Source organism: Haplochromis burtoni, unplaced genomic scaffold, assembly GCF_018398535.1.
Source record: "Haplochromis burtoni strain Fernald_Lab_line unplaced genomic scaffold, NCSU_Asbu1 Contig_1070, whole genome shotgun sequence".
Lineage (NCBI taxonomy): Eukaryota > Metazoa > Chordata > Actinopteri > Cichliformes > Cichlidae > Haplochromis > Haplochromis burtoni.
The window spans coordinates 1-13,653 of record NW_024583431.1 but is presented as its reverse complement, the minus strand read 5'-3'; the positions used below and the strand labels follow the sequence as shown (position 1 = coordinate 13,653).

The 13,653-nt window shown below is 41.6% G+C and overlaps 1 protein-coding gene across 4 annotated transcripts in view; it reads left to right on the top strand.

Moving 5' to 3' along the window:
• The window catches only part of ubr7 (ubiquitin protein ligase E3 component n-recognin 7), a 38,483-nt gene extending 37,568 nt beyond the window's left edge, over positions 1-915 (top strand). For all 4 annotated transcript variants that reach the window (XM_042216478.1, XM_042216477.1, XM_014330842.2 and 1 more), the window contains 2 exons: positions 508-569; positions 651-915. In XM_042216478.1, coding sequence (XP_042072412.1) covers positions 508-569; positions 651-740 — 152 coding nt within the window. In that variant the 3' untranslated portion in view covers positions 741-915. The remainder of the gene's footprint in view (positions 1-507; positions 570-650) is intronic.
• The last annotated feature ends 12,738 nt before the right edge of the window (positions 916-13,653 follow it).

Here is a 13,653-nt window from a genome sequence, read left to right as displayed (position 1 = left end):
ATTAATTAATTCCAATTTTAATTAATTATTGCCACATTTAATTAATTATTTAATGGTGTATTTAATTAATTCATTATGGCAGTCCTGGCGCTCCATACTATGGTAGGTCTTAATGGGTTAAATGAGAATAAGAAAGAAACGTATTTCTTTGTGCCCCCCTTTCCCTGTTAATGTCCTACCCCTGCACAGTTACCAGCTGTCAGCTACTTAGAAAAGGATCCTAGTGTTATTTGTCTCTCAGAAACCATTCATAACTTCCGTTCAACTCATTCATGTCACCTAAAAGGTAAACCTGTTTCTCCATCACCTGTTCAATAGTGGTGGTATCGCGCATCGCAGTTTTTTTCCCCCCTCAGTACTCTTTTAACGCACACGTGAAATCTTTGCTTTTATGTAGGTGCTCACACTGTAACTTAACAATTCTGTAAGTGGACTCTGTAAGAAGAATGTTTGAACCTGCAGAAAGTCTATGAACAGATTAAATAGTCCTGATTACTTTTCTTGCAGGATACAATGACATGAAAACTGAGCTGAAGGACTTCCTGCAGAGATTTGCAGCTGAAGGAAAAGTGAGTCTTCCACCTGATAGGTCAAGTGTCTTGTGACTGTTCTGATAGGTTAACTGATATAATTTAACTATTCTATGATAGGTTGTGACATCTGATGACATTCGTCAGTTCTTCGAGCAGCAGAGTCGTAAAAGACGCAGAGTTGATGCCGGAGAGTTCTACTGCACCTGATCCCCTCTGACCTCGCCTCCATCTGCTGATCTTTCATCCCTGATTAAATGGAACCTGTTGTGTGTTTCCTGTTTTAACTTTTCTATAAAATCTGTCTGACATGTTGAACAACCTCTTTGTTTCTCAGTATTGTTTCCTTTTTAAACAATCTAATAAAACAATCTGAAAATGGCAACATTTGGAGTTACTTCATGATCAGTCAACTGATTAGTCAATCAATTCTGCCAACTAATCCTCTTATGAATCAGCTGATAGAATGATTGAGAACTGAAAAACAGCTCAGAGACAATAAATACTTAAGAAACAAAGTTTCAGTTAAAGAAAAAAAAGCTAAATGTGTGAATGTGAAAGAGTAAAGAACCAGAAAATATGAAAACCAAACTACAGAGGCCAAATCAATAACAAAACTATTCAGGTGGGTTTTTAAGCGATCAATAATATTCAGATGTTATTTTTAAAACTTAGCTTATTTTAATGATCTGATTGATGTTATCTAAGATGAGGCTAACGCAGCTGGCGCTGTCATCTCATTGGATGGCCACTTAAACATCCACAAATATTTGGAAAAATGTAGTGTTTTTCTTTATTTTAAAAAGACAAAACTGTGAAAGTAAGCACAATTTTTTTCCCTCACTCTTACTTAACTGAAGCCTTTCATTGAACTACTAAATAAACAAATTGGTACTCTCTGGCCAGGCATGTGGCAGCACTTCTTCTATCATTCTGTTCATATTTAACAAAAATGCTGCCATAAGGGTACACATTAGTTTTTGACTGCTAGTGAAAATGGTTTTCATTACAAATATCTCTAACTGAAAACCACATGCAGGATAATTGGGTTTATCAGCACTATTAACAGTGTAAGAATCACACACCAGTAGAGCTTTGGACACATCCCATTTGAGCCAACAGATTACATTTTCTCTGATATATTTGTTGTCAGGTGCAGTTGCAGCTACAGTTACTGTTGCTATGATGAGAGGAGCTCCGTAGCCTAGAGAGAATCCAATGGCCAGCATAGATGCTTTAGACAGCCCCCCAAAGACATTAGTTGTACGGTAGAGCAGCAACAAAGCTGAGGCAAACATCCAGAAAAACAGAGCTAGGTAGAAAAATGGATTAAAAAAAAGGTAGCTGCAGTGCACGCTGGGTTTTTTTTTTTTAAACTTTTGCATCTGAAATGGCCGCTCCAATTATAAACCAAATATTTGCAATAAGGAGGGACAGTAATGTTGACTATGGCAACATGACGCACATAAGAGGTTTCAGTCGTTGTTATTTTTCTCCATATGAGTCCTTCAATGATGAGACATATGACCAAGGAAATCATGGACAGGCCAACTCCAATGTAGGTTATAATGTCTAAACAGAGTTTCTTTGGAATGTTTGGTGACATGAGGATGGAGAATGAGGTCAGGTGGTTGCAGTTGCAGGTAACAGTTCTGTTAGAGAATTGTGGATCATTATGGTTGTCATTGTGCAAGATGATTAGATCTTTAGCATGAATGTTCACCTCTGTTTTCTACACAGACGCACACTCACGTTTCACTGATCACATCACATGCTCACAGACACATTCACACACACACACACATCACATGTTCACTGTTGCAGACACACACGACACATGTTCATATGTATTTCATCTATCGCATGATTAATGAGATGTTTGTGTAAACACTGAGTTAATAAAAGAACTGCAAGAGGGGGCCAGAGTTGGAGTCGTCTGAGGTTTGGGTGCAGAGCTCACAGCTCTGAGATTCTGACTGGGCTCCCCTTGCGCAACTTAAAACCAATCGATCTCTGTTCGTCTGGCTTTGTTCACGGGAGTCTCTGAGTCAGCGAGGCCTGCAAGCACAGACCTAACATTTATTTGGTCCTTCGGAGCCGGACTCCAACAAATGGCCTTTCATTGAGGAGGGGGTAGGACATACCGAAGTCTGTGGACAGCCAGGACACTAGGATGCCCGAAGAAAGCCCTGGAACGTGAATTTGTGGCCAGGCCGGTGAGATAGCGTCTGAACTCCCCTTGGTTGGATGGTGATTGACGGGATCCTGAGACCCTCCCCGTGAACGAGAAGCAGCACAACAGTAAGTAAACAGAGCGCCTCTATAACCGTGCGAATGATCGTAGGGTCCGAGATAGAAACGTGTCACCGTGACTGCGTGTGTTTAAACAGGAGTGCTGGTCGCGCGAGTGCACGCGATAGTGGTGTGTGGATCGATATTGAAATATCGATTCTTCCGATCCCAGTAATTTATGTTCTAGAATCGATTCTCATATTAAAATATCGATATTTTAGTATTTTGGAGTAAATTTGTAGTTTTTCATTAACAGGAACACAATGGAAAGAAACTATATCATTTGGATCGTCTAAATTGGAAGAAACTACTTCCTCTTACGCCTTTCATAGTCATATGCAAAATACGGCTGTATAAATGTGTCGCAGCCCCTGGCCAGTGTTGCCAACTCCTCAGCAAGGAAAATCACTTTTGGCTATTCTAAAAGTCTCTAGAAGTCGCTAAATGACGTCATCGCCTAATTTGCATGATTGGTCATGCTAATGTCATTGTAACCCATGTTGTAGGAGAGAAAAAAAGAAGAAACAAAGTGAGTAAAAAAACGTCCTAAATGCATTTAGAATTTATTTAGAACTACATATTAAATTTCTTTTAGCGATTATTGTTTTTTTTAATGTCACAATTCCAACCTTATTCCTTATTCCTTGGACCTGCAAAAGTGACTCGAAATAGGCACTCTGGTGGAGTTACTTTGTGTGTGTGTGTGTGTGTGTGTGTGTGTTTAAGTAGTTTTAAACCTTGTGATCCACAAAACAACATAACAGTAAAAGAAGAACTGATTGCGTTACAGTCAGTGCGGGAGCAGAGGCTTCACTCATACGCGATTCATTTGCAGTTTGGACGCATAGGTGGGAAGATCTCCTGCCCTGATAGCAGCTGGGGGTGGACTATCCTCTGCCCGTGAGTGCTTTGGCACGGGCGAGGTGCCCACAGCAGCACCCGCTGCTTGTTGAGAAGAGCGATACGCGCTTTCACGTCAAAAAGTTGTAATAAATCCAATAACACCAGAAAAAGTCACCAGATTTGTCGCTAGTTGCTTTTTAGAAAAAAAATTGCTAAGGGGTTCTGAAAACTCGCTAAATATAGTGACAAAGTCACTAAGTTGGCAACACTGCACCTGGCATGCGCACTCACAACAATGGCTGAGCCTAAACCGAGTCATGTGTGGATGTAATTTACCTCCACAAACAGCCAAGATGCAGTTTGCGATACATGTGGCAAGACAATTCTATATTGTATTATGAAATACAATGAAACATTAAGTTTTTGTACAGAGTATCGGTATCGAATCAGTATCATCGATACCACCCTGGATTTTACTTGGTATCGGATCGGAAAGAAAATCAGTGGTATTGCACATCACTAGATGTAGCTCTTCTGATTGTTTTTACAGTTTTTCTGAACACTGAAAGGTCTAATCTTTGGGTGAATTGCTCTCTGGACATCCAATCACTATTGTTGACATACAGTCACCTGATGTCCAGCCAGATCTTATCATCCTCCCTTCCTGTGAATTTTTCACATACACGATTTAAAACAAAGTTTTAAACTTCAAACCTTAAAATCACTTCATTACAATTTCTTCTTGTGGCATTGGGTGTGGTCTGCGACTCCGCTGCAGAGGAGGGGTGGTGCAGTGGGTTCTAGGGGGTAGTGCCAGGAGGCTGGCAGACGAACTGGGAGTGACTGTGCGATCATACGCTCTCTATTTCAGTAGCCGGCTGGGACCAGAGGACAGACCTGAAGACATGGTGAATGCAACATCACAGAATCCCAAGAGTGATTGCTAATGTAAATAAATGAATGCTGTCCCTGCAACACTGTCTGTGTGTGCCTTGGGTCTTTTACAAACTTCTTTTCTATGTCATTCTTTAACATGACATATTGTTATTTTCATCAAATATGAACATTCAGTCACATATGAATACGCTCCCACTTAGTTTATGCTTTAATTAAATTTATTATTAGCTTATTCTCACATGAACATCCATTTCTTCAAATCTCTTTAATTCATAAAATATTTATTTTTTCATTTTTCCTTTTCAGAACTTTGACTGTTTTTGTCAATTAAAATGTGCTTGATACAATTTCTTATATTAAATCACACATTTTTAAAGCCAGACATTCTTTTAGTGCCTCCTTCGTGTCATAGTCACTCTCCACTCTCATTCTTCACAAATGCATGCATGCAAACATTCTCTCCACAGAGATTTTCAGTAAGAGGGCTGTCTCATAGTCATTATTTTATTTTCCTATATGTTTTATTGGTTACCAGGCTGGCAGCCTGTCATGGGATTCCTTTTGCCCTATGACAGCTGAGATAGGCTCCAGCCGTCTCAACACTCATGCAGAAGCTGCATTAACAGCAGAGGGAGGATTTTATTTCAAGCCAACATAAAAACAATTATAGGAAAGTGTTTAAACAGGCATTATTAACACATTTACTTGTATATACATATTAGCAACCTCAATCGTTTCTGGCAATGATTGACCCTGCATTGTACTTCATACATTTTTTGTGCTCTCTATTGACTTCATGACTTTAAATATATTATCTGCCCCTGCTGGAATTCAACTTCTGCATGTAGTAATACAACCCTGTGTGGGTGTTTATTACACGGTTTGGAGTGATATTGGGTTGTTCAGGGGGTGGTGTCAGGGGAGACTGAGCGACACAGCTACATGTAGTGTCCATCATTCTAATGGTTGAGATGACCTGGATTTTATGGACAGAGTTGGAGTTGCTGACAGGTGAACGCTGAAAAGCAGAGTCAGCGACTAATAATACTGACAACACCAATACAAGGTGTTTGCTGAAAACACTAAACTTAACACAAAACAGTGGCATAGGCCTTAGCTGTGTTGGGTCCCATGCTACTAGTGATGTGATTTCCGGTTCTTTTTAGAGAACCGGCTCTTTCGGCTCGACTCACTAAAAAGAGCCGGCTCTTTCGGCTCCGAACCGGCTCTTCAGGTTGTTTTGTTGCTTTAAGTAATTTATTATTAACAATAACATAAAATTATGCACAAAAGGATTACTAATGTGGGCGATTGAGGCTCAAGAGTTGGGAGTTCGCCTTGTAATCGGAAGGTTGCCGGTTCGAGCCCCGGCTTGGACAGTCTCGGTCGTTGTGTCCTTGGGCAAGACACTTCACCCGTTGCCTACTGGTGGTGGTCAGAGGGCCCAGTGGCGCCAGTGTCCGGCAGCCTCGCCTCTGTCAGTGCGCCCCAGGGTGGCTGTGGCTACAATGTAGCTTGCCATCACCAGTGTGTGAATGTGTGTGTGAATGGGTGGATGACTGGATATGTAAAGCGCTTTGGGGTCCTTAGGGACTAGTAAAGCGCTATATAAATACAGGCCATTTACCATTTAATGTAAAAAAAAAAAAGTGGTTTTATTTATAAATGTTTATATATAAATATATGCGGTGGCCCCTAGAGACAAAGCACGTACAAACTCCAAAAAGCACGTACAAATTCCAAAACATTTCTAGCGTTAACTGAACTTCCCAAACAGAGCTACCTAGATCACTTAAATTACACAATTGAAAGCATATGTCTATTGTTTGTGTATTTATACTGTTAAATTCTCCTAATTCTTTCGATCTTTGGGCTGAAGGAAGGACAATACTCTGTGTATAAATGCTCAATCAACAATCCTTTATTCGATACAATTCAACACTTTAAGAGCCCAAACCATCCCTCTGGGGAGACATGCATGAAGAGGGTCACAGCAAATCTCAAACTGGTGGAGGGTTACTCAAACTCTTATAGCCTCTAGTGGCCTCCACCTAGTCGTAAAAGCCTAAACATTCACATTCTTTCTAACTCCTAGCGAGCCTGACTTATGTCCTTGGCTCCCTATTTTGTCTGCCTTCAACAATGGTGGGCGTGAAGCTCCCGTGGAATGTGCTCTCTGTCTCCTCTACTATCAGAAAAAGCAAGGTCCTGACTCTCCGAAAACAGTATTCCTTATAACTCAGCAGTATAATGCATAATAAAACAATATCATTCATTCACAATAAATCAGCAGTCTAATGTAATACAAATCAATTTAACAAATATAATAGTTATCACCTTCTTCTAATTCAGGAGAATACTGCAAACTAAAACTACATAATAATTTCACAATCTTTAATTAGGGGTATAACATGGCATGAGATAATATTATAATCCCACAATTCTTGGCGTCAAATGTACTCAGACTAGAACCTCTGTCTAAGGAGCTTTTAACCTTTATTTTATTGCTGCAGCTACCAGTATCTTCCAGTCGGGTGATTCTCTGCTTCTTTCTTCGACCTCAGGGGTTAGACCACCCTTCAGTCGTTGCACAGATCAGGGGATTATTCTGCCCCGATTTTCAAACAACGATCTGTGTATTCTGGGGTCACAGCAGTGCCCCCCTTTTTACCAAGAGCCTCTCGAACCTCGTTGGTCTGGTGTTCCTTGATTTTCGCCAACCCCTTCATGGTTATTGCTGTGTTTATGGGATCCATCCTTTTGAGGTGACTAGCCGGAGCCCAAACGCCATGACACTTGACCCCAGTTGCTGTCTTGGCAGTCTCCAAGTCTGTCTCTGCTGCAAGGATCCTCATATCTCCATGACCTCGTCTGGTGTCTGTTCCTTTCTCTGTAAGAGACAGAAAAGAAATACCTCTCTCCCTAGCCTTGATAATCTAATGTTATTGTCCATTATTCTTCCAGTGATGCAAATTTGGTTTTGAATGTCATGTTCAGGACTCTCTGACCCAGGGACTTATTCTAATCATAATCTATGTGTGTGTAAGCGTGTTTGCATCCTCTGCACTCAAAGTCAATACCTAAAATATATCACGCCGAACGAAGCTTATGACCTTCAAAAGACTGAGTGCCAACTCATTATGAGCATATTCGCAATGTGTATGAAAATGATTATAACCACTTAGTTTAGTAAAAGAAATCAAAAACAAATTAACCATTTTTATTTCTAACATTTGCCCCCCTTTTTTACAAAAATCATGTGTTTCTTTCAGCCTTCCGTCCTACGATTTCCTCTCCAGTGCAATACTCAGCTTCTCATGAACACACACAGGCATTTTATTTTCTAAACGCTATTCAGTTTATTTCAATCATTAATGCTTAAACATGAAAATCAGGATTTATACTTCTCACTGGTTCTCTAAAAAAAAAAAAAGTCTGGGAACTTTTGGGTGATTATAAGCTTAAGTTTTACCATACCTAAATTATTAAAAACACAAGTAAAGTCATAAAATGTTCATAAAACCATTGTTTGAGGTTAAAACTCAACTTCCTCCTTTTTGACACACTCCCATGTGTCAATTCACCTGGAGCTAGAAATTAAAAGAAAAGGTTAGTGACATATCTCAGAAAGTATCAGACTTTCTCCTATCCAGTGTCGTTGCTCCAGCCTTGTCATCCTGTGTTAGGGAATGAAATCAATTTAATTATCATGTTAGATAATTAAATTGCTCCGCCCAGATCCTGCATCTGCAGAACTACCTAGAAACAAAAGCTGTATTAATATGAACTTCACATATAAAAACGCCGTTTTTTTTTGTTGTTTTTTTTATTTCCCCTGTTTTTCCCTCACTGACCACAGCAGGGGAATTTATGTCTTGATTCAGCTATGAATCCAGCTCACCTGATTCATCACTGAGCCCAACCGTCACTGGCATCTGATAGTGTGGCACTGCATATTCTTCCCTCAATGTCGCTGTTTTCAATCTGTTAATTAGAGTGCTTGAACATGAACTAGACTGAGTCTACAACAAGTCAATACAGCTGTAAATATGGCCTATTATCAATCAACTACCAATCGATAACAATGATTTTTATTTTTTACTTTATGCATGCTTTAGTCAACTACTTACCCAGAGGATCTTCAATCCCAGAAAATTCTCTATTTTGAATGTGACAAGTCTACTGTTCCCCTGTTATTCATAGATATTGTTAAAGTTTTGGCTATTTTCCTCTATAAACCTTAACTGACTTTTTACAGTGGCCTGCTATGGTTAGTAGTAACATATTCCCGTCATGAGTGATATTGAAAGTTTTCTCCACTGTGGTATTTGACATTCCCAACAATATAATGTGATACCCTAATCAAACACAGCCAACAAAACACAATTTTCGTAATGCAAACATCAATAGCTCAAAATCAGCAACCAAAGGGTTCAGTCTGCAGTTCCACACTGTCATGTGAAGCTACAGTCTCACACATTCATACCAGATTTTGCTGATAATGGAGTCTCACGCGCAACCTATTCAAGCATCCATCACCAGCAAGATGACGTTATCATTTTAAAAGGAAAACAATTCCTTGTTATTTTGCACTGGATTGACTCGCTGCAATCCTTTTAGACTCAGGATTCATAGCACTTTAAATTTCAATCTTTTAGGCCTGGTTTAAAGAGCTGATTGTTAAATCAAAATATCACCACCGGTGGATCACACCTCTCAGATGTTCTTATCTCAGTGCACTGTAATGAAAGCAAAAGCAAACAAAACCAACAAAATACTAATAAAATAACACATACTAGGGCCCGTTGCAAACATGTCCAAGCATAAAACCATCTCTCTCTCTCTTAGAGAAAGAAAACAATCCAAACCCCACTGATAAAACCAACCTAATGCTAAGCAAAACCCAAAAATCAACCAGAAATTTTTAGGAAAGGTTTGCTTCCTCCCGGGACAATATTGTGTGGGAATGAGAACCTCAGATACTGTAACACCTTTGGTTCCTCCTTGAATTAAATCTCAATCACAGAAAATGCAACGCTCCAAAATAAAACTTACACCGTTAGTTCATCATTTTTACTCTGTACCACTGCTCCTCATCAGGCTGTGGGAAGCACAGTAAACAATTCAGTCGAGGCCTTGAGCAGCCATACACAGACATCACGCACAAACATTGTTTTCATAACCAGACAATTTTAGACCTTGTTCCCTAAATCTACATATATGCCCTCTGTGTGACATAAAACGCATTTAACCAATAAGTAATCAATGGCTTCTTATAAAAAATTCTATATTTGGTTGTTTGTGTGCAGCATTTTGCGTATCAGCATGAGCATTTGTTAGCAAAGCATTCTTCATTGCATCAGCGTGTGTGTGTGCATCACTCTTCATTGCACAAGCGTGTGCATGTGTATTTGTGTGTGGATCACTTCTCAGTGAATCAGCATTTCGATTTAGGTATGTGTGTTATTTCTCACTCAATCAACGAGTGGACTACAGACTGAACTAGAGGGGACTGGAGGGCAGGAGGAGACTGAACTAGAGTAGACTGGAGGGCAGGCTGAACAGCAGGTGAGGGAACTGGCTGGAGTGGAGAGGAACAGAGGTAGGCGAGGCTGACGACGGAGCTGAGGTTGGTGTGGCTGATGGCTGAGCTACAGACTGAGCTAGACAGGGAGATAAAGCTACAGCCTGGGCTAGTAAAGCTGGTGCCTGAGCAGGGGACACTTCAGCTAGCCTAACCAGGGATAAAGCTAGCGCGTGAAAGGCTGGATCAGGTGGTGGATGAAGTGGTGGACTGATTAGCTCTTCCAAGCCTCTAGGGGGGTCAGGCTGGGTTCTGGCTGCCCTCAGCCTGGGCGCTGGGACAGGCACGGGAGGTGGCTGGACACCAGTCACCCCCACCCGAGAAACAGAAGCGGGTGTGGAGGTAGACTGGGTCGCAGCTGCCCTCCTCCTGGGAGCTGGCACTGGTGTGGGTGTAGACTGGGCCCTAGCCATCTGAGGAGGTGAAACAGCTGGAGGGGAAGGCCGAATCTGGGCCGTCGTGCTGGTGGGAAATGGCTGAGTAATGGGTGTGGAAATAGTGACGGGGTGTGTGATACTGGCAGGTTTATCGGGGGATTGTTTGGGTTTTTCTGCCACCACTATTTACAGTCTTTGGAGGAGCAGAGCAGAAAAACTCTTCCCAGTCCACGTCCTCGTCTAGGAGGGAGACTCCCCATGAATCAGAGGTGAGTGTACTGTGCGTTTTAAGGGAGTAATCAGATGAAGGGTGTGGAAAACAGTCACTGGAACTCACCACCGGGAGTTGCTGAAAAGAGTCCATTTTATGGCGGCGTATGCGCCGCTTTCTCCGGGAAGAGGCAGCGGGCGGGGTACACAGCCGAGCCTCTGGCACGGGAGCCTCCATTGAGCCGAGGTGGGAGGCGGAGCCACTGTGCCATGGCGAGGTTGAAGGTCCGGTGAGTAAAACGGCTGGCGGGCGAGCGAGGAGCGGAGCAGCGGGAGAGCGAGCGGCCGAAGCTTGGCCTGTGACGCTCACTCTCCGAGGCGAATGCTCCGATGCAGGTGAGGCAGCAGGTGGAGGACCGCGGCGTCTCCGAGGCCCACCCAGAGCCAGACGAGTCCCCTCAAAGACGTGCTCCCTCTCTGAGAAGAGCCGCTGTTTCCACCTGAGCTTCTCCGCCCAAATGGAAAGCGCTGCGTCCTGCCGCTCGAAAAGGTCCGAGTCCGCTGGGTCAAAAGCGTGTCTTCTTGGCACGGGTCGTGTCATTCTGTCAGGGGTAGGGTTGCCAACTCCCTGAAAAATAAATAAGGGACACCTCGTGGCCAGGGCCGGGCGACCCAGTTGTCTTCACCCTTCCCAGTGTGGTGAATTTTCTAGCTCTTTTTTTGTGTGTGAAATTATTTTTTTAACCATTTGACTTGAATTTGATTTAAGCAGATGTGTATTCTTTGTGATATGAACACATGTGAAACAAATGATCATTTAGCCATTTATTTTTTAGCTCAAAATGACAACATTAACACAATAAAACAGGTCTCTTTCTTAAACAGAAGCCTGTCATGCTTAACTTTTGAGAATATAAGTAAATCTTTCTTTAAAAGAACTCTGTCCTGCTTAACTTAAAATAATAGAAAACAATAGAAAGAAAAATATTCTTGTAACAGTGCACATTTAGTGCATTTAGTACAATTGGCTTCAGCTGAGGTATTATGCTAATCAGCTGCTCCTGTTTGTAAACCCACTTGTTCCCATGAATTACGCATCTTAACTCATCATCATTATTCATCTATGTATTACTTTTATGTATTAGTCATCTATTTGTTGTAATCATCTATCCTTGCAGTTGTTTATTACACAAAATAAGTTATATTATCACACTTCTGGCCACATAGCGCTGATATTCACTGCACATGCCCATATTAACTTTTTCCAGCCAGGTGTTTTCCTTTTCCCATTCTTCCCTTTCTCTGAGGGGAACAAACATTATGCTGGGCAGACACTGTGCGGTTTTAGGCCCATTTTGAGACGATTTTTGAGTGATCGGACCGATTTTGGCCTTCATCGTGCGTCGTGTAGTATACGTGGGGTAACGAGAAGTGATTAACACCTCACGACCAGCTCCCGATCATCAATCGCTCGTGAGCCGCTCACACTGCTCGCGCGCAAACACGTAAACGTCGGTGAAAAAGACGGAGCAGCACGGCTGTGCAGCGTGTGATCTGGACACAAGCGATGGAGGCACAACTTGTAGAACTTTGGAAAGCTCATCCGAGCCTTTTCCATGTGGCCATCGTAAGGTTCAAATATTGAGGAAGGAGAGTACAAACAACCAGGTCCAGAAGATCTTGGTCAAACAATGATTTTAATGAATACACGCGTGGGAAGACAACTCTGTACGCAGACAGCAATTGATCTTCGACTTACTAAAGCACAAACAATTATTTTATAACATCAGGGTTTGATTTAATGACGCCCCTTCATGCGTCACAGATACATTTTATACATAGATCCATTCAAAACCACAATGACTTTTAACATAGTTTAAAAAGAACATCGTCTTCCATCTTCATAACAGGTACTTCCTGTCACTGCCGGATGCTCTCTTGTCATCTTGACACCTCAGCAGCAGTTCTGCGACAAACTGCTCTTTTTGCAACCCCAAGCAAAACATGATTAAACTTCCACCTATAAATGATTCTCTCTAACTGAGTGTGTGTGTGTGTGTGTGTGCGTCCTCAAATGTTCTCTCAATTCACCCGTTGCACTTCTGACCTTTTACCAGACCAGAGGCTCATCCTTATGTGTAATAACCTAACTGAAACTACATGTACTATGTTGAATAAATGTTTTAATCAAGAACCTCTACTAAGAGCTTAGTAAAAGAATATAAAAGTATAACAGACAATTTGAATAACCTAGTAATTCAAATAGCCTCGTCTAACCTGCTCCTCAGAATCACTTTCGGTTTCAGTCCTGCAAACTCTCTGCAACTTCCTGTCAGCCTGCTGCACTTAGTCTTTCTAAAACACACACACTGTTTAAACCTCTGAATACAATATCAATGCTGCAAATTCTATTATTAATGCAATGGTAATAATGATGATTATTTAACAATAGCAATAAAATTATTTCCCTGCTCCACACTCCCTCTCTCGACCTCTGGAACACCAGAGGTCGCAATACATCGTGTCCTCGCTCTGACCCTCTCTAGCCATCCTCTGGCTCAGCAAACCAGACAACCTCATGTCATCTAATTGGTCCAGTAATAAACACCAGCTCCCATTCGAGAACACTCCATGCGTAAGATTAGGTTTTCTCTGCGTCCCTCTCTTGTCTCGGGCCTCCAGGATCCTCACCCCCCTGTGGTCACCGAGATCTTCTGCAAAGGAAACAAAACACCTTTTCCTGCATCTCCCTAACTTATCATATTTGGGACTTCTGTAATCAAAAGCCTGATCCTAATTATGTTCTTAACTTATTGACTTGTATTTATATATTCTTCAATGTTACTCATCACCTTAAAACTCTTTAAGCGCTGCTTTCACATCCGGTTGCTCGCTCTATTTTCCCTTATCTGATCATCAA